The sequence below is a fragment of the Clupea harengus genome, unplaced genomic scaffold (genome assembly GCF_900700415.2).
Source record: "Clupea harengus unplaced genomic scaffold, Ch_v2.0.2, whole genome shotgun sequence".
Lineage (NCBI taxonomy): Eukaryota > Metazoa > Chordata > Actinopteri > Clupeiformes > Clupeidae > Clupea > Clupea harengus.
The window spans coordinates 395001-421452 of NW_024879564.1; the positions used below are offsets into that span (position 1 = coordinate 395001).

At 43.6% G+C, this 26452-nt stretch overlaps 1 protein-coding gene across 2 annotated transcripts in view; it reads left to right on the plus strand.

The window, feature by feature from the left end:
• Positions 1 to 22890, plus strand: part of LOC116219083 (NACHT, LRR and PYD domains-containing protein 3-like) — a 55061-nt gene extending 32171 nt beyond the window's left edge. The window contains exons 1-3 of one of the 2 annotated variants that reach the window (XM_042703968.1): positions 12322 to 12637; positions 13917 to 15750; positions 22353 to 22890. In XM_042703968.1, the coding sequence (XP_042559902.1) occupies positions 12337 to 12637; positions 13917 to 15750; positions 22353 to 22554 (2337 nt within the window). In that variant the 5' untranslated portion in view covers positions 12322 to 12336 and the 3' untranslated portion in view covers positions 22555 to 22890. Of the gene's footprint in view, positions 1 to 12321; positions 12638 to 13916; positions 15751 to 22352 lie in introns of those variants that run through there. The other variant, XM_042703967.1, reaches the window with a different exon arrangement.
• The last annotated feature ends 3562 nt before the right edge of the window (positions 22891 to 26452 follow it).

Here is a 26452-nt window from a genome sequence, read left to right on the forward strand (position 1 = left end):
AGGTGTCCCAGAATGTTCACACCTTTCTCATTGTGAAAGAAATATGCTATATAATTATTATCATGATGTGTTTGTAGTTTGATATTAGTCTCAGAGGTTCCTTTGTTCTGATGAGAGGAATTCTATCTGTGAGAACAGAGATGTTAAACTCAGACCTGTCATTTGATGTTTAGGGTAGGACTGAATTAGGAGACCATGTGTTTATGTGAACTCATTCTGGACTGTTGTGTTAAAGTCTGGGTTTGGGGGTCTTAGGTAAACATTCTTATCTCTTGGAACCAGAGTACGGGATGGTACAAGGGGGGAGTGTTTTCCTGCATGTTCTGTGATATTGTCTCTGCATAAAGTCTGTTACATGGTACCAGGGAAGTTAGTGATGGGTTGAACAGCGTTCTGAAAGCACTCCATTCCTCTTTGGAGGAGTGTAGGTTGAAGAAGCGGTCTAACACCATTCACTCCTCTCTGACAGAGTAAAAGTCAATTATTTATTATATTCTTGGTTGTGTGACTCTTAATTCTGATGTTAAATACAGTCCTGATAAGGGAAATAATTCCCTAACACTCATCAATATGCATAGTGGTCTAAGTGAAGAAAAGTGTCACATTTTATATTACTTAGAATTAGTATTGAAACCACACACACTTTCTGAGTGCTAAACTCACCTATGTGGAGCAAACACCTATGTTTACAGGGCTCAGAGTAAAAAAGAAAACTTCCAAAATATTAACAATGTGTTTTTGTACAAAGTCTGAGCACCTCTAAAACTAGATTTCATTTTAGTGTCTTTAGATTTCATTTGAATAAAACACGTTTTTTACTACATTCCTTTTACTCTCATTTTATTATTGCTGAGGTGTTCTAGAATATAATCATAAATGCCACTTTTGCCTCATGGTTTTTAGTTAGGTGAAATATACAAAAATATCAGGCATGGCAGACTACCTAACATAGTCAAAAAAAGGCCTTGGTGTTGGAAGTGTTTTAATGGAGGGCTATTGTCTACGTTTGGCTACTTGGCCCATTGCAGCCAGCATAAAAATGATTCAGTAGTGGTTTGATTTCACAACAGTGAAAAGTTAGGGAGATGTGGATGCTGCTATGCAGGGTTCTTTATTTGTGTGTGTCATGACTTTGGACTATGATTGTCTCAGTTTGGGGACATTGGCGCCATCTGCTGGCCAAAGGACAATTGGACAGTCTTATCGTGATACTAGTGTCATTGTGTTACTCACCTGTGTCTCATCTATACTGATTGTGTTACGCATCTGTGTCCCATCTACACTAATTATGTTACTCATCTGTTTCCCATGTATACTGTGATTAGTAGGGGTATAAATACCCGGCTAGGTTAGCCGGCTCATTATTGCGTCGTTTCCGTTTTACTCAATGAGAGTAGCAATCGCCAGTGTTCCCCTAGGCCTAGCGCGAGTTAAGGTTGGTCCTTTGTGCAGCTCTCACGCTGCCTTTTGTTTGCGTTGCTTCCAGGCTTCGCCTCTCGTGCTAGGCTAGTCACTTTTGAAAGTTACCCATTTAGTAGCCTCTTTAGTTTGCCTTTTTGGATTTAAACCGTTTGTTAGAATCTCCTGTGTTTTTGGACTGTATCCTCTGTTTCCTGGGATTATCTTCTGTGTGTTCGTTTCCCCGTTTATGGAACTATCATTTGTTGTAAGAATAAAGAAACCAAGAAACACTCCTCTGCAACTGAGTCCTAACTAGCTCACTCGGCTGAGCGTGGGGTTACCGATCTAGCGACCCGGGTTCGATCCCCGACAAATCCTTGACATAACGACGCAATCATTATGGAGTCAGCAGAGGAGGCACCACAGCGAGAGCAACTGATGGACGCGATCATTCGTACCAAGGCCCGCTTGGATCAACACGAGCAGGCGTTGCTTCAGCAGCAGGACAGTATGGCTCGCTACCGAGATGATCTACTCCGACACGAGCAGAGACTACAACTGCTGGATCAGACCGAGGCTGCACAGCAACTTCAACCAGTACTTCAACCTACACCTCAACTTGCACCTGCCAACCCAGGACCTCTTCATGTGGAGACTAAGCTTACTGCCCCACAATGGTATGATGGCGAACCAAGGGGCTGCCGTGGTTTCCTCACGCAATGTGACCTGGCTTTCGAACTTCAGGCTATTACCTATTCCTCTGAACGGGCTCGGATTGCATACGTTATTACCCGGCTCTCAGGCAGGGCTCTGGAGTGGGCTACTCCAGTCTGGGCAAAGCAGGGCCCCGTATGCGCTACCTACAGGGCGTTCAAGACGGAGATGCTGCTGGTTTTCGACCAGACTACTACTGGACCTGACGCTGCAAGGCTTTTGATGACTATTCGCCAGGACAAGAGAAGTGTTGCGGAATATGCCATCGCATTCCGCACGCTTGCCGAGGATAGCGAGTGGAACGACAAGGCCCTAGTGACGGCGTTCCACCACGGGCTTTCAGACGCCCTTAAGGACGGGCTTGCATCTATTGGTTGTCCCACCGAGCTGGAGCCACTGATCGCCCACGCAGTCCGGCTGGACACCCGGATTAGGGAGCGTCGCCGCGATCAGGGGTCCTCTCCGAGACCACAAGCGGCAAGCTTGTGGTCTTCCCAGTCCTATGATGATCCTGAGCCTATGCAGTTGGGGGGAGCACGACTGTCTGCAAGAGAGAAGGACCGGCGAATGCGGGAGGGGCGCTGCATGTACTGCGGCGAGACTGGCCACCGTCGAGGGTCCTGTCCCGAACTCTCGGGAAAAGGCCAAGTTCGTCCAGCCAGGGGAGGGTTGTGACGGGCGCAACTTTCTCTTCCCAGTCGCCCGACCAAGCGGTGCTCGTCCCCACGACCATCTCATGGGGCAAGTACCAGCACACTTGCCAGGGTCTGGTAGATTCCGGAGCGGCAGGTAATTTTATTGATGGGACCCTAGCGCGGAAGCTCAATATTCCCCTGGTCACCCTTGAGCGTCCGCTTACCATCACGGCCCTCGACGGTCGAGCGCTGGGGAAGGGTAGAGTAACCCAAATAACATCACAGGTGCGGCTCCGGACGGGAAACCATCGTGAGGAGATCGAATTCAACCTGATCTGCTCTCCGGAGTTCCCAGTGGTCTTGGGACATCCATGGCTTAAACGTCATAATCCCCACTTCGACTGGGTGACTGGCCGCATCCTGGAGTGGGGCCCTACCTGCCATGCCACCTGTCTCTTCGTGGACCCTCCGTTTACACCTCCCAAACCCCTTGACCCCGCTGAATTGTCTCTGGTGCCCCCAGAGTACTGGGACATACAGGAGGTTTTCAGCAAGAGCCGGGCTGCTATGCTGCCACCTCACCGGCCATATGACTGTTCTATAGAGCTGCACCCGGGCTCTATTCCCCCTCGCGGGCGGCTATTTTCTTTATCTCGACCTGAGAGGATGGCCATGGATAGCTATATCAGGGACTCCCTGGCTTCAGGTTTCATCCGCCCATCCACATCCCCAGCCGGAGCGGGGTTCTTCTTTGTGGGCAAGAAGGATGGAAGCCTGAGGCCCTGTATAGACTATCGTGGGCTGAATAAAATCACCATCCGCAACCGCTACCCCCTGCCGCTGATGTCTTCAGCCTTTGATCTACTCCAGGGGGCGGTGGTCTTCACCAAACTGGACCTCCGGAACGCCTACCACCTGGTTCGTATTCGGAGGGGGGATGAGTGGAAGACTGCCTTTAACACACCATCAGGGCACTACGAGTACCAAGTGATGCCTTTTGGGCTTACTAATGCCCCGGCAGTGTTTCAGGCTCTGATTAACGACTGTCTCCGAGACATGATAAATCGTTTTGTCTTTGTGTACCTTGACGACATTTTAATTTTTTCTAATTCTCAGCAGGAACACCGCCTGCACGTACGGCAGGTGCTCCAAAGGCTTCTCCAAAACCACCTCTTTGTTAAAGCCCAGAAGTGTGAGTTCCACAGGCCGGAGGTCTCCTTCCTGGGGTACATCCTCAGGGAGGCCCAGATCGAAATGGATCCAGGAAAGACGAAGGCAGTGAGGGACTGGCGCCCTCCGAGATCCATCAAGGAGGTGCAACAATTTTTGGGCTTCGCTAACTTTTATCGAAAGTTTATCAGAGGCTTCGGTTCGGTAGCGGAACCCATCTCCGCCCTCACCAAGAAGGGTAAGGGTCCCTTTGTTTGGAGCCCTAAGGCGGATAGGGCATTTTGTGAACTCAAGGCCCGGTTCTCTTCGGCACCCATCCTCGTCCTCCCGGACCCCTCCCGGTCTTTCATTGTCGAGGTGGACGCCTCAGAGGTGGGAGTTGGGGCCATTCTTTCCCAACGGGCTACGGATGGCAAGATCCACCCCTGCGCCTTCTACTCCCATCGGCTGACCCCCACAGAGTCTCGGTATGACGTTGGGGACCGGGAGTTACTGGCCGTCAAGATGGCCCTTGAGGAGTGGAGGCACTGGCTGGAGGGTGCTCAACATCCGTTCCTGGTCTGGACGGATCACAGGAACCTCGAGTACCTCCAGGTTGCGAAACACCTCAACCCTCGCCAGTCCCGATGGTCCCTCTTCTTTAGCAGGTTTGATTTTACCCTCTCCTACCGCCCGGGGTCAAAGAACGTCAAGCCCGATGCCTTGTCCCGGCAGTTCTCTCCGGCGAAGCGGGACGGGGAGGAGAGGCCTGTAATTTCCGCATCCCGGATCGTGGCTTCCATTCAGTGGGGGATCGAGGCCAAGGTCAGACGGGCGCAGCAGGATGAACCTGGTCCAGATCGAGTGAGACCCGGACGCCTTTTTGTACCTCGGAGTGTCCGTTCAGAGGTGCTACAGTGGGGCCATGCGTCTCACATTACGGCACACCCGGGGACTCGACGGACGTTGGAGTTTCTCCAGAGACGCTTCTGGTGGCCTGGTATGGCTAGGGATGTAGCCTCATTTGTGGGGGCCTGCTCCGTTTGCGCCCGTAGCAAGAACCCGCACCAGCGACCCCAGGGGTTGCTGCACCCGCTCCCCATCCCACACAGGCCCTGGTCCCATATTTCGATGGACTTCGTGACGGGTCTACCAGAATCAGAAGGTAAGACTGCAATTTTGGTGATCGTCGACAGGTTCTCTAAGGCCTGTCGTTTTGTTCCTTTGCCAAAACTTCCTTCTGCATTAGAGACGGCTAAGCTGGTGTTTAACCATGTCTTCCGAGTGTTTGGCCTTCCCCAGGACATAGTGTCCGATCGAGGTCCTCAGTTCTCCTCCAGGGTATGGAGGGCCTTCTGCAGGCTAATCGGGGCTACTGCCAGCCTCTCCTCTGGGTTCCATCCCCAGTCGAATGGGCAGACGGAGAGGATAAACCAGGAGCTCGAGACCATCCTGAGGGCGCTGGTGTCGGATAACGCATCGTCCTGGAGTTCGTGTCTGCCGTGGGCTGAGTATGCACACAACACCCTTCAGTCCTCGGCCACTAACATCTCCCCATTCCAGTGCCAGTTTGGGTTCCAGCCTCCTCTGTTCTCCGAGCAGGAGGAGGACGTTGGGGTGCCTTCAGTCCAAGGCTTCATGCAGCGGTGTAGACAGACCTGGCGGAGGACCCGGCAGACGCTCCTGCGCACCGCGGAGACCAACCAGGCCCAGGCGAACCGACGCCGGAGACCGGCGCCATCCTTTCGCCCTGGGCAGAGGGTATGGCTGTCTTCACGGGACATTCCCTTGCGGGTGGAATCCCGCAAGCTGGCTCCCAGATTCATTGGCCCGTTTAGGATCGTCCAGAAGATAAACCCTGTCACCTACCGGCTCCAGCTCCCGCGGACATTGAGGATTAACCCATCGTTCCACGTGTCCCTTCTGCGACCTCTTCTATCCTCACCGCTGGCTCCGGCTCCCAGGCCGCCTCCAACCCCTCGCATCGTCGGTGGGCAACCTGCCTTTACAGTCCGCCGGTTGCTGGACTCCCGCAGGGTGGGGCGGGGAGTACAGTATCTGGTGGATTGGGAGGGCTACGACGCGGAGGAACGTTCTTGGGTCCCGGCTCGGAATATCTTTGATGACTCTCTCATCAGGGACTTTCATCGCAGAAATCCTGATCACCAAGGTGGCGTCAGGAGACGCCCCTAAGGGGGGGGGGTACTGTCATGACTTTGGACTATGATTGTCTCAGTTTGGGGACATTGGCGCCATCTGCTGGCCAAAGGACAATTGGAAAGTCTTATCGTGATACTAGTGTCATTGTGTTACTCACCTGTGTCTCATCTATACTGATTGTGTTACGCATCTGTGTCCCATCTACACTAATTATGTTACTCATCTGTTTCCCATGTATACTGTGATTAGTAGGGGTATAAATACCCGGCTAGGTTAGCCGGCTCATTATTGCGTCGTTTCCGTTTTACTCAATGAGAGTAGCAATCGCCAGTGTTCCCCTAGGCCTAGCGCGAGTTAAGGTTGGTCCTTTGTGCAGCTCTCACGCTGCCTTTTGTTTGCGTTGCCTCCAGGCTTCGCCTCTCGTGCTAGGCTAGTTCACTTTTGAAAGTTACCCATTTAGTAGCCTCTTTAGTTTGCCTTTTTGGATTTAAACCGTTTGTTAGAATCTCCTGTGTTTTTGGACTGTATCCTCTGTTTCCTGGGATTATCTTCTGTGTGTTCGTTTCCCCGTTTATGGAACTATCATTTGTTGTAAGAATAAAGAAACCAAGAAACACTCCTCTGCAACTGAATCCTAACTAGCTCACTCGGCTGAGCGTGGGGTTACCGATCCAGCGACCCGGGTTCGATCCCCGACAAATCCTTGACAGTGTGTAGTAACTACAGTTGTTGTCAAGAGAAGGGGGAGGCGCAAGGGCTCATGCGGTCTTGCTGAATTAGAATCCAAATATAGTTGGCAGGCATAGTTACACCACGCTTTTCATTGAAATTTGGTGCCATAATTAGTATATTAAAAAACTAAAATATAAAAGGTGCTTGAGGGCCACCTACTATATGTGCACTGCTAACTTATTTCACTCCAGGAAATGTCCAAAATAACATCTCCACATCTTTTGCCAAGCTATCTGTATTGCTCTTAATAGCTGACACAGTTGCCAATCATGCAGATGACAACATCTGTTACATTTGACATTTGCACATCACAGCTCACACCCCTAACCTGAGGGCACACCTATTTTGGAACCATGTTGTACATGGAAAATGATATATAGCGTGACTCACAGTCAGTGGTCCCTTTGTCAGGTACCAGTTTCTAAAATGTTGTGTTATCATAAAGAGTGAAAAGCCTAATTAATAAAGATACTACTAATGAGCTGTGGCTTGCTGGAATGAAATGTGTTTATAATTCAGTGTCAGCCATTCTAAAGGCCCCGTCACACCATAACGTTCTGGTCAACGTTCTCTGAACTTTCTAATCGTTCAATTTCGAGCGTTCTAGGGCGAGGTGGACACATCTGGCGTGTGACTTAACGAAAAAATAGCGTAGGACTGACGCATGACTACTACGTGGGACTCACGCATGAGGAGCATGTAACCGCGACTTGTGACGTGTCACTTGTGCGCGACAAACGTGTGCTGACCTGTCTGCTACTAGCGCTGCTGCAAGTAAGAAGATGATAAATCCTGCTGAAAGTAAGAAGAATACAAAGCCTCTTTCACTAGCAATGTCTTCGGACGAAGATTTACTGTTATTATTACTGTGATTTACGAAATAACGGGCGTTATTCCTGGGGTTTTATGTTATTAAAATAAATGATTTAAATTTGACACTGAATTTGTGTTTCTCAATGTTTATTATTAGAAAACATCAACACATCCACACACATTGTCCCTGTAACAAGAGTCTTCATATCATATCCATCTGCCATGGAACAGCACCAGCTATAACAGTGCTCAGCTATGTTCAAGTTCAGTAGGCTACATCTACTTCATGCTGGCTCAAGCAAGCATATACCCTCCACTCCGCTTTTCGCTAGATTATGCAATGACCTTGCATGACATGATAGCATTGAATATGTAGATGTATAGTGCACAGAATAACGTTTGCAATGATGTAAAGGCCCCGTCACACCATGACGTTCTGGTCAACATTCTCTGAACTTTCTAATCGTTCAATTTCGAGCGTTCTAGGGCGATGTGGACACATCTGCCGTGTGACTTAACGAAAGAATAGCGTAGGACTGAAGCATGACTACTAACGTGGGACTCACGCATGAGGAGAATGTAACCGCGACTTGTGACGTGTCACTTGTGCGCGACAAACGTGTGCTGACGTGTCTGCTACTAGCGCTGCTGCAAGTAAGAAGATGATAAATCCTGCTGAAAGTAAGAAGAATACAAAGCCTCTTTCACTAGCAATGTCTTCGGACGAAGATTTACTGTTATTATTACTGTGATTTACGAAATAACCGGCATTATTCCTGGGGTTTTATGTTATTAAAATAAATGATTTAAATTTGACACTGAATTTTCTCAATGTTTATTATTAGAAAACATCAACACATCCACACACATTGTCCCTGTCACAAGAGTCTTCATATCATATCCATCTGCCATGGAACAGCACCAGCTATAACAGTGCTCAGCTATGTTCAAGTTCAGTAGGCTACATCTACTTCATGCTGGCTCAAGCAAGCATATACCCTCCACTCCGCTTTTCGCTAGATTATGCAATGACCTTGCATGACATGATAGCATTGAATATGTAGATGTATAGTGCACAGAATAATGTTTGCAATGATGTAAATTGCGTTTGTTGATCACGTATGGTTAATAACATATTAATTGTAGAAAGGACAATAAAATCAAGATCTTCCCTTGGTGAAAAAACTTTCGCCGATATCTTCCTACGAGAGATGGGTTAGGTACTCAAATTTCCCTGGATCAAAGAGGACATTGGTAGGCATGTCCAAACTAAAAATCACGTCTCAGGATTGCTGCACACATAAGTTATTTCGGGTGCATCAACTGTACTCAGTCTAACCTACCCAACAACTGACTATGATAGCCAAATGCGTGCAAAGTTAATAAAACGTTCCATGAAAGTTCTCCAGCGTTTAAATGAAACGTTGAAGAACGCTGATCTCCATGAGAACTTTTGTGCATGTTCAAAACTTTTTTTTTGGACCAGCGTTCTCCTCCGATCACCGACGATTACCGACGATTACAGCGTTCACCAGCTTTCACACAAAGCTCTTCTGGCGCAATTCCAGCGACCATGGACGATTACCAACGTTTCCTCTAACATCATAGAACGTTGACCAGAACGTCATGGTGTGACGGGGCCTTAAGTTGCGTTTGTTGATCACGTATGGTTAATTACATATTAATTGTAGAAGGGACATGATAAAATCAAGATCTTCCCTTGGTGAAAAAACTTTCGACGATATCTTCCTACGAGAGATGGGTTAGGTGCTCAAATTTCCCTGGATCAAAGAGGACGTTAGTAGGCATGTCCAAACTAAAAATCACGTCTCAGGATTGCTGCGCACATAAGTTATTTCGGGTGCATCAACTGTAGGCTACTCAGTCTACCCTACCCAACGACTGACTACGATAGCCAAACGCGTGCAAAGTTAATAAAACGTTCCACGAAAGTTTTCCAGCGTTTAAATTAAACGTTGAAGAACGCTGATCTCCATGAGAACTTTTGTGCATGTTCAAAACTTTTTTTTTGGACCAGCGTTCTCCTCCGATCACCGACGATTACCGACGATTACAGCGTTCACCAGCTTTCACACAAAGCTCTTCTGGCGCAATACCAGCGACCATGGACAATTACCAACGTTTCCTCTAACATCATAGAACGTTGACCAGAACGTCATGGTGTGACGGGGCCTTTAGTTTTTATGTCAGTTATTCAGACATGTCAGTCTTGTCACATGCAATTCTAGAGACAGACACACTCACACACACACACACACACACACACACAGACACACTATTATGAAAGAGGACTGGCAAGATAAGATAAAAAAGCTGAAGATTTAAGCTTCCCATCCGTAACAAACCAAAAGTTTAACCTAAACTCCATAATGGGAACCATGTACAGGTTAAGGAGAGGGTGTGAGTGTGTGTGAGAGTGGATGTGTGTATGAGTGTGTTTGAGAGTGTGTGTGTGTGTGTGTGTGTGTGTGTGTGTGTGTGTGTGTGTGTGTGTGTGTGATTCATTCTGCATTGGTGCAGTGTGAGGGACTGAGGCGGTCACCCCACATTTTGGGATGTGGCGACTGGACTTGGTGGTGTAGAAGGGGAGACCAAGTCTCTTGCAGGGCAACATGAGTGAAAACTCCCCTTTTTTGTCACTTGAGAAGGGGGGGATTTGACCTTCTCACCTGCAGATATTGTTATATAACATTAAGTGTGAACACATTCATTCATTCATTCATGAACTTGAGAGAACTTGTGTTCGTAGACGACACACACACAGACCTCCATCTCCAGTGCCCAGCTGTGTGTCTATGAAGAGTGACCAGTCTATGGATTACCCAGCCAATTTCAGCAGTGAACCAGTTCCATCAGGTCTAAAGTGAGTTTTAAGCCTTTAGTTTTTATGTCAGTTATTCAGACATGTCAGTCTTGTCACATGCAATTCTACAGACACAGACATACCTACACACACACACACACACACACACTATTTTGAAGAGTACTCAAGATGAGATAAAGATGTGTATGTGGGGGGAGTTTATATGTGTGTGTGTGTGTGTGTGTGTCTCTCTCTCTCTCTCTCTCTCACTCTCACACACACTCACACACACACACACACACACACACACACACACAAAGGGTTCATATTGCACATGTTAAACAGCAACGGACCTCCATCTCCAAATATATGAAGCAAGGCTTTATGAAGCAGACATCATAATAAAGTAGGCTCTGAAACAATACAACAATGTTGAAGCTTAAGATATCGTTATAAACGTTGTCCGAAGAAGCTGATAAAAACTGAATGAACTGTAACGATTTCAGGTACAGACACAATAGGAACCCAAAAGCACGACAGACACAGAAAGTAGTTTTGCGTTTCTTTACTTGGTTATAACACAACAGAGTCAAACCCTGGTCATCAGCCCAGTGTCTCAGTAATACTACAGGGAAGCAGGCAGAGTAATCCAGGGAACAGGCAGGCAGAGTCAAAACCGGGAGATCCGTCCGTACAGCAAACCATCCGACAAGGAGCAGGCAGGGTAATCCGTAATCGGTGGGCAGGCAGGCAGGCAGGGTCAGAACCGGGAGATCAGATAATACAGGCAGACAAGTCAGACGAGGAGCAGGCAGAGAAAACGGAATCCGAGGTACAGTCCAAGGTCTAAACACAGGGTAATCAGGCTTATGGTTAACATACAAATCGCGGGAGAGCTTGGCAAAACACACGAGACAATCTGGCAAAGAACAGATGATAGCGGGCAGGTATAAATACACAGCCCCTAATGCGGAGATGAGCTGCAGGTGCAGAGATGGGCGGAGATTAACAGGTGAGAGAGATGAGGAGATTGCCGAGCATGTGGGCGTAGCCGGATCTGTAATGACAGGAGATGATAACACATGCACACAACCCAGATGAAAACAAACTAGAATTCAGGGGAATTCGTGACATGAACTGAAAAAATAAAACTGCATATTTGAATAGGCAGAGAATACATTATATAATATTGTAATGGTATATTAATATTGTATTAATTTACCTTGGGTTTGTCATCATCCTTGTTTGTATACAATTTTTCGTATTTTTATGTCTTTGATATTTGACATTTGATTATGTCTAGTTCATTTTATTACGCCACGGTTCAATATTCACGGCACGGTTCATTCACAGGCTTCAATGTTCATTGTAGCACGGTTACATCAAGGAATTCACAGACTATGTCATTAGTGTGTGTGTACAGTGTGTGTGTGTACATAATCAACATATTTATTGGGAAGTTGGCATCTCTCTGTTCTGACTGGACAACCTGTGTAACCTACTGGAACATCCTTTAGCTCCCCTCCAGTCATAGAGTGAGCCCTTTGGGGTTCAATCATATCCCCCTCCTTTTCAAGTTGGGTAACTTGAAGTGTCTATCTACATTTACATTAAGGCAGCTGATTACTACTTAATTTGTATGTACCTAAGGCAAGACATATAGATAGACATACCAAAGAAAGTCTTCAGTTCTTCAGGGGTGGGGTGCCATGACTGTCCTGGAGGTCACACTAACTGGTGAAAACAGACATATTATTACAACATTCACTGTTGAATTAGTGTTGTGAAATGTATCCCAGTTGACTCAATGTAGGGTAATAGGGTAATAATGTATTTCCTTCACCATGGGTAAAAATCCTTCATACACTAAAATAAGTGTATTTATCAGTCAAATATTAAGTCGGCTTCATGTTATGCCTCTACAGTGAATTGAGTGCTGATCTGACTCTGGATCAGTCCAGATGTGGAGTGTGTGAGAGGGTACTGAGGGACCCAGTCATCACCACCTGTGGACACAGTTTCTGCAGGCAGTGCATCAGCAGCTACTGGGAGCAGCCAGGACTACCAGGAGACCAAGCCTATCCCCAGTGTGGAAAGACATGCAGAACTCAACCTTCTCTACAGCCTCTTCTGGATGAACCCACAGACATGGTAGAAAGCAGCAGACACCGGCACACTGAACACACACCAGACAGAAGGAGCAAACCAGGTGAGGGTTTCCTGATGTTTATACTGTTATGAGATCTGATGAAGGAATAGCCTAGAAGACAGGGGTCGGGAACCTTTTCAGCTGGCAGAGCCATACAAAAACAGTGATTTTTGTTAAAGGAGCCAGCAAAAAAAAGAAGAAGAACAATTTATATAGTTTTGTTGTTGTTTTTTTGTGTACATCACAAGAAGATTATGCACACATGCCCCATGTGCAGCTCTCTCCTCATACACATATTCATCAGTCCATTGGGGCTGGAAAGATATATATTTCTTGTCTGTCTTCCTTTCAGCCATTTTAGAAAGCTAACAACATTTTGAGTTGAGCTTTAAATAGTGAACTTGACTTGGATATGACCTAAACATCATCACTTTATCACAACAGAAATTTAAAATTAATTTAGAATCAGTGGTGTAGTGGGAGTCGTATGTGTGTTAAGGTTGTTTTTGAATGTCCCTTATTTTGAATAAAATTGACCAATACAACATAATTTAAAAACTTTATTTATTTAATTTTAATAAACTTAAAACTTAGAAATAATATATCATTAATTGCATCGTTAAAAAGGTTTAAATCAAAATAGATCTAAATCAAATGTTTTTAAAAAGCCTTACTAACATTTGACAGACCGGTCAATTATGACTGTTCATGGATGTAATATCAAGTATTGTAGAACAGCTTAGTGGGTATACAGTGTGCTCATAGGTTACTATTACAAGGGTAAGTAGAGTAATGGAACAGAAAACTATGTTGATGGTGGCAATTATGTACATTGCTAGCACAGACTTTGGTGTAGATTAAGGGCATGACAGTGTGGTGGAGGTGGGTACATGTAGGCCGGGGGTTTCTAAAAATAGAGCGGGTGGAGAGACTACAGCAGCATTCCACAACAAGTCTAACCATGTTGCAAACACAACATGAGGGTTTAGATTGGCTGGACCAGGGGTCGGGAACTTCCAACCTCTGGGCCATATAGCATTTACACAGGAGTAGACTAGGTGTAGTCATGTAGGTCCACAAATTACTTTCTAAATAATCGCATGGCTCTTGGTAGGAGAAATATTCCCCATCCCTTTTATCTGCTGTAGATCTACAGCAGATAAAATTAAATCCATTTTAATGTGTAAGGAGCAACAGTAGTGAATGGCAAATGTATATTTGTGTCTGGAATGTCAATGATAATTTGGCTGAAGCAATCACAAATGAAAATCAATATTGTTATTCATCATACAAATGATACTAATATATTTCTATGTTCATTTTTATTAATGATAAACAGCTGATGAAGTCCTGAGGAGAGTTATAGAGAAGCATAAAGCCATTCTGAAGAGGAAGTTTGAGAACATATCTGAAGGCATTATAAAACCAGGAGCTCAGACACTCCTCAATAAGATCTACACAGAGCTCTACATCACAGAGGGAGAGAGTGAAGGGGTGAATAAGGAACATGAGGTTTGGCAGGTAGAGTCAGCATCCAGAGCACAAACCACAGAAGACACACCAATCAACTGCAATGACATCTTCAAGCCCTTACCTGGTCAGGAGAAGAACATCAGAACTGTGATGACCAAAGGTGTTGCTGGCATTGGAAAAACAGTTTCAGTGCAGAAGTTCATTCTTGATTGGATAGATGGGGTAGCCAATAAGAATGTAGACTTTATATTTCCCCTTCCTTTCCGTGAGCTGAATTTGGTCAGGAGTGATCAGTATAGTCTTCACAAGCTTCTGCTTGACTTCCATCCTGAACTGAAGGAGCTGAAGGATGGTGAAGAATACAACAACTGTCAGGTTTTGTTCATCTTTGATGGTTTGGATGAAAGCCGATTACCTCTGAAATACCAACAGAACATGATATCTGATTTAAAACAAACATCATCAGTGGATGTTCTGATGACGAGCCTCATTCAGGGAACTCTGCTTCCCTCTGCACACATCTGGATAACCTCACGACCAGCAGCAGCCAGTCAAATTCCTGCTCAGTGCATCAATCAGGTGACAGAAGTACGAGGGTTTAATGACCCACAAAAGGAAGAGTACTTCAGGAAGAGAATCAGTGATGAGAGTCAGGCCAGCAGAATCATCTCACACATTAAGGCATCCAGGAGTCTCCACATCATGTGCCACATTCCAGTCTTCTGTTGGATTGCAGCCACTGTACTTCAGCAGATGCTGGACAACACTAAAGACATTCCCAAAACTCTGACTGAGATGTTCATACGCTTCTTGCTCATCCAGACCAGAAGGAAGGATCAGAAGTATCAGAGTGGAACTGAGACAGATGAAGAAAAACTTCTAAAATCTCAGAAGGACATTTTACTGAAGCTTGGAGAACTGGCTTTCAATAATCTAGAGAATGGCAATCTGATGTTTTACGAGGGAGATCTGAGAAAGTGTGGCATTGATGTCAGTGAAGCCTCAGTGTACTCTGGCATGTGCACTGAAATCTTCAAGGAAGAATCTGTTTTTCACCAGAGGAAGGTCTACTGCTTTGTGCATCTGAGCATCCAGGAGTTTCTGGCAGCTGTGTTTGTGTTTCACTCTTATGTGGCTGGGAACCTTGAGGCCCTGAAATCCCTCCTAAGTGAAGAACATAAACCCAGTCATTTTTTATCATCTCTTCAATCAGTGCTGGGCTTACAATCTCAAGATCATCTACATGTGTTACTTAAGAGTGCAGTGGATAAAGCTTTGAAGAGCAGGAATGGACACCTGGACCTTTTCCTTTGCTTCCTTATGGGCATCTCTCTGGAGAGCAATCAGAGACTTTTGAAAGGTCTACTGAACCATGAATACAGCAGCTCAAAGAGCACCAAGGAAATATGTCAATACATTAAGAAGCTCAACAGCGAAGATCTCTCTCCTGAACGATGCATCAATCTTTTCCATTGCTTATTTGAAATGAACGATCATTCCATGCACAAAGAATTAAAAAAATATCTGGAGTCACCAAAGAACATCAAACAGAAATTGTCTCCTGCTCACTGCTCAGCACTGGCCCACATGCTTCTGATGTCTGAGGAGGTGCTGGATGAGTTTGAGCTGAAGAAATACAACACATCAAATGAGGGACGCAGGAGATTGCTCCCTGCTATGAGATGCTACAGAAGGGCACGGTGAGTTTCTAATGGAGATGGATGAACTTATTTTTTCATTGTTATTTTTGACAAAATGTGACCTTGTGTTGATTATGTCCCTTCCACTACAGAACTGTGCATGACTGATTAATAGTTTTGATGTCACTGCTATCCACTGCTGACGTGCAGTATGAAACATGTAAAGATACCAGCAGATGCATAAATGCATAAATGAGTCATGATATAGGAGATAAATATTCCATTTTCACTGCAGGTTGATAACTTCACATCATTGCATTGCATACATTTTAATGTAAGTTTGACTTTTAGTATTTAAGTCTGCCCTTTGATGAACACAGTAAAGTCAGGATTCACAAATAGTTTGGTAACTGGTCTGGACTGATATGTGGCTGCTGAAAAAAAAAGATGGCGGACCAAATTCTGTATATGGTCGTATAAATAGTTGTTTGTTTGACTTTTTTTTGCTTCGATTTTTTTAAAGTTACCAAGAAATAGTGCAATGTAAAAAAGTTATTGTAACTGAAAAATACGTCTGAGGGGATTTCTAATCTATCTGCTATCTAATATTAACATACTACTACCCACAAAGTAAACAGCGATGTATTGACGGATTGACGGAGACGGATAGTTAAAAAATTTGGAAGGTCAGGGAGAGTTGCTCGGAGAGGGTTTGCAATGACGGAGAGGGCTCTACGTGTCTGCGTGTCTGCGTAAAAGGCTGACTATAAATTACGCTTAAGTATCTGGTGAAGTATCTATGTTGTGAATAGTGTTATGCCATGGTAACTATCTGTCTCGCATTTATATGTATGTGTGTGTGTGTCTGTCTTTGTGTATTTGGAATGTATCTGAATACGTTATTGAGGAAAGGAAAAATAATGCAATGGAAATAAATAGTATTTGCTGTATGTAGCCATCAGCCATAATGGAGTTTTGGAATGGAATGGAATTCTGACTTAGCGTCTACTAACACCTAACCAAGTTTTTTCACGGTTGAACGGCAAACTTTTTAGTTGTTTCTTATTATTCCATGTTCACCAGTTAGAAGGCGTTGGGGAGGGGGGGGGGGGGTTCAAAGATAGAGATGATAAGAACAGTATGAGAAATGCATTTCATAATTTATAGTTATAAGTTATATGGCTATATGAAATCTACACCACTAGTGTGTAGGAGTAATGTGCACATGAATGCCAATACATGTACGTAGTTATTGCCCAAGACGACCAGCTTCCACCGACTTCTAGCTTTACCAGGATTCCGTCTCCTGGGAGACAACTTCAGAGCTTTCCTTGTCCGCCGGGTTTCCGACTCCAAGTTCCTGGTCTACGGGATCCCACTCCCGCCAGTGCCGTGTCTCCAGTATTCCACGCCAGCATTTCCTGATTCCGCGATTTCCCAGATCGCTCAGTAGCTCCGTGCCCACGACCCCAGGTCTTCTGTGACTATCTCTGTTTTGTTCTGCACCCCTGCGTGCAGGTTTTTCCTTGTTCTTGTGTAAGGGCCGAAAAGGCCTATACTAAGATTAACCACTAGGGAATAGTGAAGTAGCCGACTACGCCAGCCCAGAAGGGCAGTAATTATAATGAACTTAAGTTTAGCACAGGTTCGTTCAAGCTTGTGGCTGGTTAAAACACTCACAATAGGCAAGAGTACAATGCATTGTAATTTAATGTCACAATAGTAAAAACAGATACAAAAATACCAACAAGGGACAGTGGGCAGTCCACTAATCCCCAATAAATAGGTACAGGCAATAAATAGTATAAATAACAGGTGTTCGGAATAGCAGCTAAAACACAATGTCTGGCAACCATTGGTAAACTGCCAATGTGACTACGAGGATCGGTCACAAAACTGGCAACCACACAAGCTACTCACGGCAACCGGCAGCGTCAATGACGCCTGAATAGCAATAGCTAGGCCGGTTCCGATGCTCAGTTACACACATACAAAGTACCTACGGAGGTCGAAGCCTGCAACAGGCGAGGAAGCACAGGAACCTTGCGTGCCTGATAGAGAAACTCTCCAGGCGGAATACAAGCCTGTAGCAGAGCTGGCTTGGGAGGCGCAATCGCCACGGAGGAAAACTCCTTTATACCAACATCTAAAGATGTAGCCACTCAATTGCAACCAGGCCGCTCGTGGATTCCGGTGCTCCCTTCACAAAACGCCTCCCCTATGGATAAGTTCCCGTCTGCATTAAGTACTGCGTTCAATCACGTCCGAGGTTCACGGATTGGTGGAGCTAAAACGGAGGGAGAGGACAGCAATCAGTGGACAGCAGACCGAGAGAGAAAGAAAACAAGGCAATGGGGCAGTCCTACTACACGTCACACCAAACACCTGTGAACTACGGTAACACTACAGCTCATTGGTTACGTTTGTACACACAATCACAGCACTCTTATATTATGCCACTACAACACTGTTTACATCCACAGTCAATGTGTCATGGCAAGGTCAGCTGTCTGTACCTCACCACAGAGATGCCCCATGGCTTGGTGTTAGGACCACTTCTCTTTGCCATCTACACCTTTTCTTTTCTCTACCATCAACCGGCTTCTAAACACTGTCCCTGCCCCCCCACTATCCTCAGCAGCTAAATGTGAAGAGCTTGCTCTGTTCTTCAAGAACAAAATAACTTCGATCAGAGCTAGTATCACTACTACTGAAGGTGAAATTGACATCAGTAGATCTTGCAACATAACCATGAGCACTTTTACATGTATCACACTTAATGAACTTTCCAAAACCGTCATTGAATGTAACTCTACAACTTCAGATATTGATCCTATTCCCACCACATTCTTTAAGCGAGTGTTTGATAGTGTCTCAGGTCCGGTCCTAGACATTATAAACACATCCCTTAGAACTGGCGTTTTCCCAGATCCCTTCAAAACAGCTGTTGTAAAGCCCCTATTAAAGAAACCCAAACTGGATACCAGTACACTAGCAAACTATAGACCGATATCAAATCTTCCATTTATTAGTAAAGTACTGGAAAAGATAGTATTAGTCCAATAATATTTTCTTTCTCGAAGAAAATAATATCTTGGAAGTCTTTCAGTCAGGTTTCAGAAAATATCACAGTACTGAAACCGCTCTCACCAAAATAATTAGCGACCTCAGACTAAACTCTGATGCAAATAAAGTCTCTATACTTATCCTGTTTGATCTTAGTGCGGCTTTTGATACCATTGATCACGACATCTTAATCAATAGACTTGAAAAGCTTATTGGGTTATCTGACTGTGTATTGAACTGTATCAAAACATATATCAGAGGAAGGAAGTTTTATGTTAGTCTAGGAGACCATATGTCTGAGAAACATGAAAGTTGCTATGGGGTTGCACAAGGGAGCTGCTTAGGTCCATTACTTTTTTCTCTTTATATGTTACCACTCGGTGACATCATCAAAGAATATAGTATAGATTTTCATAGCTACGCGGACGACACACAATTGTATATATCCGCTGAACCTAACGATGCGACAGCCATAAACTCCATTACCAACTGTTTATTGGCAATAAACAAATGGATGAACGATAACTTTCTAAAATTAAATGAGGACAAAACTGAAGTCCTACTTATCGGCCCCAAATCAAAAAGAGAGATGCTAACGAAGAATCTAGGAGGTTTAACCCGCTGGATTAAACCTGAGGTGATAAGTCTCGGGGTCATCCTGGACTCAGATTTGAATTTTAACTCCCACATTAACAAAGTCACCAAAACAGCTTTCTTTCACCTCAGGAACATAGAAAAAGTGCGACCATTCATTAACCAAAATGATGCCGAGAAGCTAATTCATGCTTTCATATCAAGCCGGCTAGACTACTGTAATTCACTTTTTGCTGGTCTTCCCAAGAAAACAACTGAAAGACTCCAGCTCATTCAAAACTCTGCAGCTCGACTATTAACCAAAACTAAAAGGAGAGAACACATTAGTCCTGTCCTAGCTTCTTTACACTGGCTTCCTGTTACCTTTAGAATTGACTTCAAGGTCCTCCTCCTCACATACAAAGCTCTAAATGGACAAGGACCTAGCTACATTGCTAACTCTTTTACTAACTACACACCAGCTAGAACACTGCGATCATCAGATACAGGTCTATTACAGGTCACCAGAAGCAGTCATAAGAAGATTGGCGATGCAGCCTTTGTCAACTATACACCGCAACATCGATATAAAAATTGACTCCTTATGATGGGTGAAAATTCACCCTAGTTACCTCAGGACTCCGGAGCTGCATATAAGTATATTTATTAGACAAACAATGGGCCTCATTCTCGAACATTTTCTGAAATCTTTCTTACGGGCTTCGGAAAAACAACGTAAGGAAAAGACATCCGCCAAATTCATGAACGTTTGAAAATGTATTCCTACGCAGCAGAAGTGTTCTAAGCTGTGCTCCACCGGAAGAGTTTTCTTAAATTGAAAGCGCGTTCTCGTGCTCCTGAATTAGCATACATACACGCCCCGCCAGCTCCTTACAAGGGCACGCAACCGTAGTGACGTGTGCTGTCGGAATCTACCGAGTCCACACGAAAGCAACTCGTAAGCGAGTCATGTCAAAGCGGAAAGTGAGCACAAGTAAACGCAGATCTAACTTACCGGTGCAGAGGTGGAGGTAGCCAACTGACTGTCGCAGGATGTAGATGTGTCCATTCTATTCCACTATGGCTATTTTAACGCGATTGAGTTTAGTGCTTATTCATTTATTCACTTACATTTGCAGTGTTCGTGTACATTCACATTTACATTTAGTCATTTAGCAGACGCTTTTGTCCAAAGCGACGTACAAGGGAGAGAACAGTCAAGCTACGAGCAATAGAGACCTAGTGTAACAATAAATACTACTTTACATAAGAAATAGAAAAACGAAATAGAAAATAAAAACGAAGTGCAGGAATGTAACTGCTGTAAGTACAAGTTAAGCACTAGTCGAAGTGCCAGTTAGGAAGGGAGGTGCTCTCTGAAGAGTTGGGTCTTCAAAAGCTTCTTAAAGGTAGAGAGGGAGCTCTGGTGCTAGGCAGTTCGTTCCACCAACGTGGAACTACAAATGAAAATTCTGGATTGCCGTACTTGCACAGACGGCAGTGCCAAACGACGCTCACTAGACGTGCGCAGAATTCTGGTGTAGTTGTTTTATTTATTTTATGACATCACGGTGCCTCGTAGAATCATGACTATACATGTGAAACGTAATTGTTAATGATACAAATATTCTCGTAATTATTATTATTATAATTATTTTAATCCGAGGATGTCTGTAGAGTTGATGTGAACGCAATCACCAACGATTTCTCACAAATTCATTAACACTTCTAACACGGAAAGTTTTCTTAAATGCGATTCCTCAAAAAACCACAAGAGGGCCCACGGTTACGACTGCTATTTCGAGTTCGGAAAGTCTTCTGAAGTTCAGAACAAATCCCAGATGAGAAAACTTTCATGAATGCCAAATGTTTTCCTAAATCCAATTCAGAAGAAATTCCTTCTTAAATGAGGCCCAATAATTGCAATCGGGCTCACTCCCAGCACAAGGCTGAAAGTGAAGCAATATTAAACACATCGCATAAGGTTTATATAGGCAGAAGTTGAGCGTTCAGCAGAGATAACCACGTGGTGGATTTCTGATGTCCGAGGCAAGGATGGAAGTTTTGCAAGGTCAGAAGAAGCACAGTTCGACCCTTCTTATCACTTCTGGTCTAAACATGCTCTTGTACATATGCAGACTAAGTGGCACCTAGTATTCTAAGTTACACACACGCACAGAAAAGCCATTTCATAAGCACATGATTCATACATTCTTAAGTAATTAACAGTATATGCAAATTATCTCCATCACCTTATCATATTTTCCTTCCAAAGCAGCAAAAAATCTAGGTGTCAACTAACATTCACCGACCACATTGCCGCTGTCTCTCGGTTGTGCCGGCTGCTCTATTCAACATCTGCGAAATCAGGCCGTACCTAACCCAGTATGCCACCTAGCTGCTGGTACAAACCTTAGTGATTTCCCTCCTCGCGGGCCTGCCGACATGCGTGGTGAAACCACTACAGATGATCCAGAACGCCAGGCGCGTCTGGTGTTCAACCAACCGAAAAGGGCACACGTCACCCCGCTACTCATTGAGCTCCACTGGCTGCCTGTAGCTTCTCACATTAAGTTCAAGTCACTTGTGCTTGCTTACAGAGTGATTGCTGGTTCTGCTCCCTCCTACTTAAATGCTCTTGTAAGGGCAAAGGTTAACCCACAGGATGTTGCGCTCGTCTAATGGGATCGTTTAGCACTGCCGTCTGTGCAAGTACGGCAATCTAGACTATTCTCATTCGTAGTTCCACGTTGGTGGAACGAGCTGCCTAGCACTACCAGAGCTTTTTTCTGTTTTTTATGTAAAATAGTATTTATTGTTACACTAGGTCTCTATTGCTCGTAGCTTGATTGTTCTGTCCCTTGTACGTCACTTTGGATAAAAGTGTCTGCTAGATGACTAAATGTAATGTAAATGGAATATGTAACCTTTCATTATAATGATTTATCAGGACACCTTCAGAAAGGTATTGCTTTTTTGTAATTCCAGATTAATATTTTGTCTTTTGTCACTATGTTTTGCAGACTTGCTGAATGCACACTTACAGATAAGTCCTGTGGAATTGTGGCTACAGTTCTTCAGTCACCAAACTCTCTGACAGAGCTGGATCTGTGTAACAATGACCTGGGAGATTCTGGAATTCAGCTTCTCTCTAACGGACTGTCTAGTCCCCACTGCAAACTGCAGACATTAAGGTTGGTGTTATACATGTCCTTATTGTCATGAATTTTTTGATTATTTCTGTAGCCCTTAACTATGATTTATATTAGTAGTACGCTGTAAACAACTCAGCACCACTTTTATTTCCCTCTATCCTTTCATTTCTATTGATTTCTCAGGACACTTTGTAAACAGCATCACCTTTCATTTTAAAGTAATATTTAGTCTTTTATTATGCTGTTATACAGACTTTCTGAATGCACACTATTAGATAAATCCTGTTTCCTCCTACCCCTTCAACTCCTAAAATGGAGGTGGGAACTGATGCATTTTCAGTTTAGTCAGGACCACTCTCATCTAGTAACAATTTACAAGTAATTAGAGTATTGAGAGGATACATCAGTAATCTGCTCATCATAGCGATAAGTATCAGTTTATCACACAGCGGCTTTATTCACCCAAACAACCATCCACCAAAGGTGGTAAGTGGAATAATAGTGAAAAGGTAACAGTACCGTGCTCTCAACTTTACCCATTTGAAACTACTAATTAGCAAAACTAGACAGCAAAGGACCTAGGTCAAATAAAAGTTACAAATGGATCTAGATGGACAATTGGACAGTGAATTCAGATCAAGTGTAGCTTCCATATGTACTGCAGATGGAACAAGAGAACCAATGGGTGAGGCAGATATAAGGTGACACGATTAAAGGTACAGCAAAAGGCGATTCACCATTAGGTAGAACGTGCTTCTCCCAGAGTGAGCAGAGGTATGGGTCCGTATATATACACCTCAGAAAGGTTCCCTTTAGTTAGAAAGATAGTGTAGGAAGAGGCACTGCCCCTACATAGACCAGCATGGAGAGAAGTGGGTAGGGGGGCTGCCCCTACATAGACCAGCATGGAGAGAAGTGGGTAGAGGGGCTGCCCCTACATAGACCAGCAGGGAGAGTTGTGTGTGGTAAAGGTCATGAGTTTTTTCAACATTAAATGTATCAGTTGTTTGTGTATGAAAGGCAGTGGTATAAGCAGAACACAGCTGTGGGACTGAAACAGATCCATTTAGCAACGTATATACACTTGTACAACTAAGATTGGTTCATTTCAGCCTATTCAGATACCTCTACAGTTGATGGGATAACATGCAAAAGTGTAGCTCTCATATGTACTGCAGATGGAAAACAGACAAACATTTGCAGAGATAATGTGACTTGATTAACAGCAAAAGGCTAGACAGTTTACTGGTTACATAGAGCACTTTAGGTGATCCCTTATCATAAAAGGTGAATATACCAGGGATGGGCAGTATTACTAGATGTAATTATAATATCTATTTAAAATGCAGAATAGTATTTTGTCATTTGTATTTGATTGGCCTTATAAAATGGTTATGTAATTTGTATCAAAATAGTATAGTGTTGAATATTTTCGCATACTATATTCTAAAAATACTATCAGTATATTTTGAGAATGAAGGATGGAGGATGGGGGAGGAGGCGGGAGGAACCAGTACAGATCCACAGAGCTGCTCTATTAAAAGGTATTCTGTGACTGGAACATAGAAATGCATTGCAATAGTGACATCTTCTGGTCACTTATTGGGGCTGAAAAACCATTGAAGCTGACATTGTGCGTCTGAATTAACTTTTAAAATGGCATGAATGCAAATGTGGCCAGGCAAACAGCAAGAATACCGTATCCAAATGGAATGGAATAATTCTGCCCCGATATTTTCTCAAAAGCGGTTTCATCGTGATATGAACATTATTGATGTCAACAATACTTATGGCCTCTATACAAGTTTTAATGGGTTTGCATTTAACCATGAGAACATACACTCAGTTGCCAGTTGATCATGTACACTTAGTGAAAACTAATGCAGTCTAGTGCAACAGCCCTTCAATAAATCCCCCTTCATGATTATTCTAATGTTAACTTTATGAGAGGTGCCGATTCAACTATGCCATCATTTTGAAGGATGTAGTTTGTGGTTTTGTTAAACTGTATTGAATTTTGGCTAGCGTCACTGATTGAAATAGGCTGGTCAAATTAATAGAAACAAGTGTAAGTAGGCCTGCAACAGTGTTAATTTCGTTGACGAAAACTATGACGAAAAATATTCGTTAACGACCTTTTTCCCGTGACTAAAACGAGACTAAGACGTGACGAAAACGGATCTTTCTAAATAAAAACTATGACTAAATCTATTTTAAATTTCGTTGACGAGACGAGACGAAAATGTTGGTGGTTGACTAAGTCACAATTGTTTTGTTTTTTCTAAACTTGTATGCACATGATTGGTTGAATGTTGCCCGGTCCTGTATCTATCCCTCCTCCACATGCAAGTGACGCCCTAACAAACGTTATGATGGCTGAAGTTCAGGCACTCGGTACTGGAAGAAAAATAAGAATAGATATCTGGACAGTCTTTAATTATAACTTGACAGAAAATAAAACACAATGCACCGCAATAACCGGAGAGAAACCTTGTGGCTTCAAAATAGGTGGGAAGAACACAACAAGAGGCACCTGAAAGCGCACAAGACAACCCTGCCATTTGCCTAGGTAAATTAGCTAGTAACTGTCAATGATAATTAGCTAATGTTAACTAGTTATTCGAATATATTAGCCAACGTTAAGTTAACTTCAAAGGGGCAGTCGAGTGTATAGGTTGTATCAGCTTGGATAACTAGCTAGTCATTTTCGATTGAAACCTCCCGTTTGGCTTGGCAAATGAGTTCCAAAACTTTTAGCTAGCTAACGTTAGCTAACTATGAGGTAGCATAGCTAAGTTATACTAGCTATCGATAGCTAGCTAAGTTATACTAGCTATCGATAACTGGCTAGTAAACGCATTGCAGAATGGACTATAGGACAGGCCACGTATGACATTATTCAAGAAAAAATAAATTAATATGTGATTGGTTTACATATCCTTGTCTATTTATGCAATTGTTATTATCATTGGCACTACTTTCAACTCTCAAACTATCCGTCTAGCTAAATATGTTGGTTATCAGATTGCACAGCAATTCATATGGAGGATATGTGGTTGATTTAACTAAGGCCAGGTAGACATAGTAGTTGTATTGTGTTATCACATCATTTGAATCTTCAAAATCTAGACTTGTTATTCTCTTATATTTTAATGATAATACTTTTAATTAAGTATTGCCTTAACATTATTATTTACATTGAATTCATTGGAATTCAGCTGTAGGCATATACTATGAGATCTGTATCTTAGAGACTAATTGCATCCACAGTTTAAGTACTGCAAGCTTGACTATTATGCAGTTGTAAACACAAGGGGTCCCCGGGCCTGAGAAGGGAAGGAAAGGAGTTTAATGTGGCTATAAGATAGACTTTTAAATGTGACTAAAACTAGACTAAAATGTAATGAGACTTCATCGACTAAAACTCGACTAAAATGTTCTGAGCTTTCGTCGACGAAAACTAGACTACAACTAAGGAGGATAAAAATGACTAAAACTAAATCTAAAATAGCTGCCAAAATTAACACTGGCCTGCAATGCAATAAAATTCAACAGCACCTCAAACAGCAGCCTCCAAAATGAATACACTGGATCAACAGCTTTCCATATTACTTTAAACAAATCATGAAGACAAGATTCATAGCAGGACTGGTGCATTCGTTTTAGCGTTACTGGCACCTGTTTTCTTTTGCCTGGAAGAGGGACAAAGGCCTTTTAAGGGGAATCACCTAAATGTAGGTTATGTTGTTATCATCCAGAGGTGTTATTATAGTGTTTATACAGTTATAATAGTGCAAAAGAAAGACATAATTGCACCCCACAGCATTTTTCATTTAAACCTGCCTTTTAAAAACAGCATGTAAAGGAGATTCTTAGTTTTTTTTACACAAACTCTGAATTGAAAAAGGCTTAGGCTACTTCATGTGTAAGTCTTTGGAAGTTGCAACCTAGACTAACCTAGATAGAAA